Raw genomic sequence first — 624 nt, 5'->3', positions numbered from 1 at the left:
AAAATTTACCCTTATGACTGGTTTTGTGGTCCAGGGTCACAATTGAAGGATGAATGATTCTGTTATTGAGTTAGTGCCTTAACAATTCTGTTCTGTTCCACACGTTTTATTTTCTTTGTTGTGTTTGCAAATATTAAATGTATTTTGTATTGTTTATGTATTTATATTTAATTAATAATCTGATTAATTAATTTCTGATTCATACAGTTTGCTAAATATGTACTCAAGCGTTCCACTATATAGTTCTACAGGCTAATTGTATTATAATTGTATTGTACAAATTGTATTTCCCTGTTGTTTTATCATTCTCATTCTCATTTAGCATGTAGTCTTTAGCATGACTAGAATTGCCAAAGCATCAGCCATTACAGGAACATACAACAAACTAAATTATTATATAATACATAAACAAAATAAAAATATGTGAACTTTTAATAACTTATTAATGTTAAAAAAAAAAACTTGCATGCAGACATGTTAAGATGTATATTTCTGACTGTAGTTTCCACTGTCTGACTCTGTTTATAGCAGACGTATATATATTTTGCTCCTTGCTGGAGTTCTCTCCCAAAATAAGTCCAAAAATGGAGTACTGTCTTCTGGATGGTGATTTAATGGCATCTT

At 29.5% G+C, this 624-nt stretch overlaps 1 protein-coding gene across 1 annotated transcript in view; it reads left to right on the top strand.

Annotated features, from left to right (window-relative positions):
- Positions 1-46, top strand: part of LOC107576209 (CD276 antigen homolog) — a 1,705-nt gene extending 1,659 nt beyond the window's left edge. The window contains exon 5 of the mRNA XM_016262435.1: positions 35-46. Within this exon, the coding sequence (XP_016117921.1) occupies positions 35-46 (12 nt within the window). The remainder of the gene's footprint in view (positions 1-34) is intronic.
- The last annotated feature ends 578 nt before the right edge of the window (positions 47-624 follow it).

This window comes from Sinocyclocheilus grahami, unplaced genomic scaffold (genome assembly GCF_001515645.1).
Source record: "Sinocyclocheilus grahami isolate Dianchi unplaced genomic scaffold, SAMN03320097.WGS_v1.1 scaffold3344.1, whole genome shotgun sequence".
NCBI classification, from domain to species: Eukaryota; Metazoa; Chordata; class Actinopteri; order Cypriniformes; family Cyprinidae; genus Sinocyclocheilus; species Sinocyclocheilus grahami.
The sequence above is the reverse complement of the archived record's forward strand: the minus strand, read 5'-3'. Positions and strand labels throughout refer to the sequence as shown.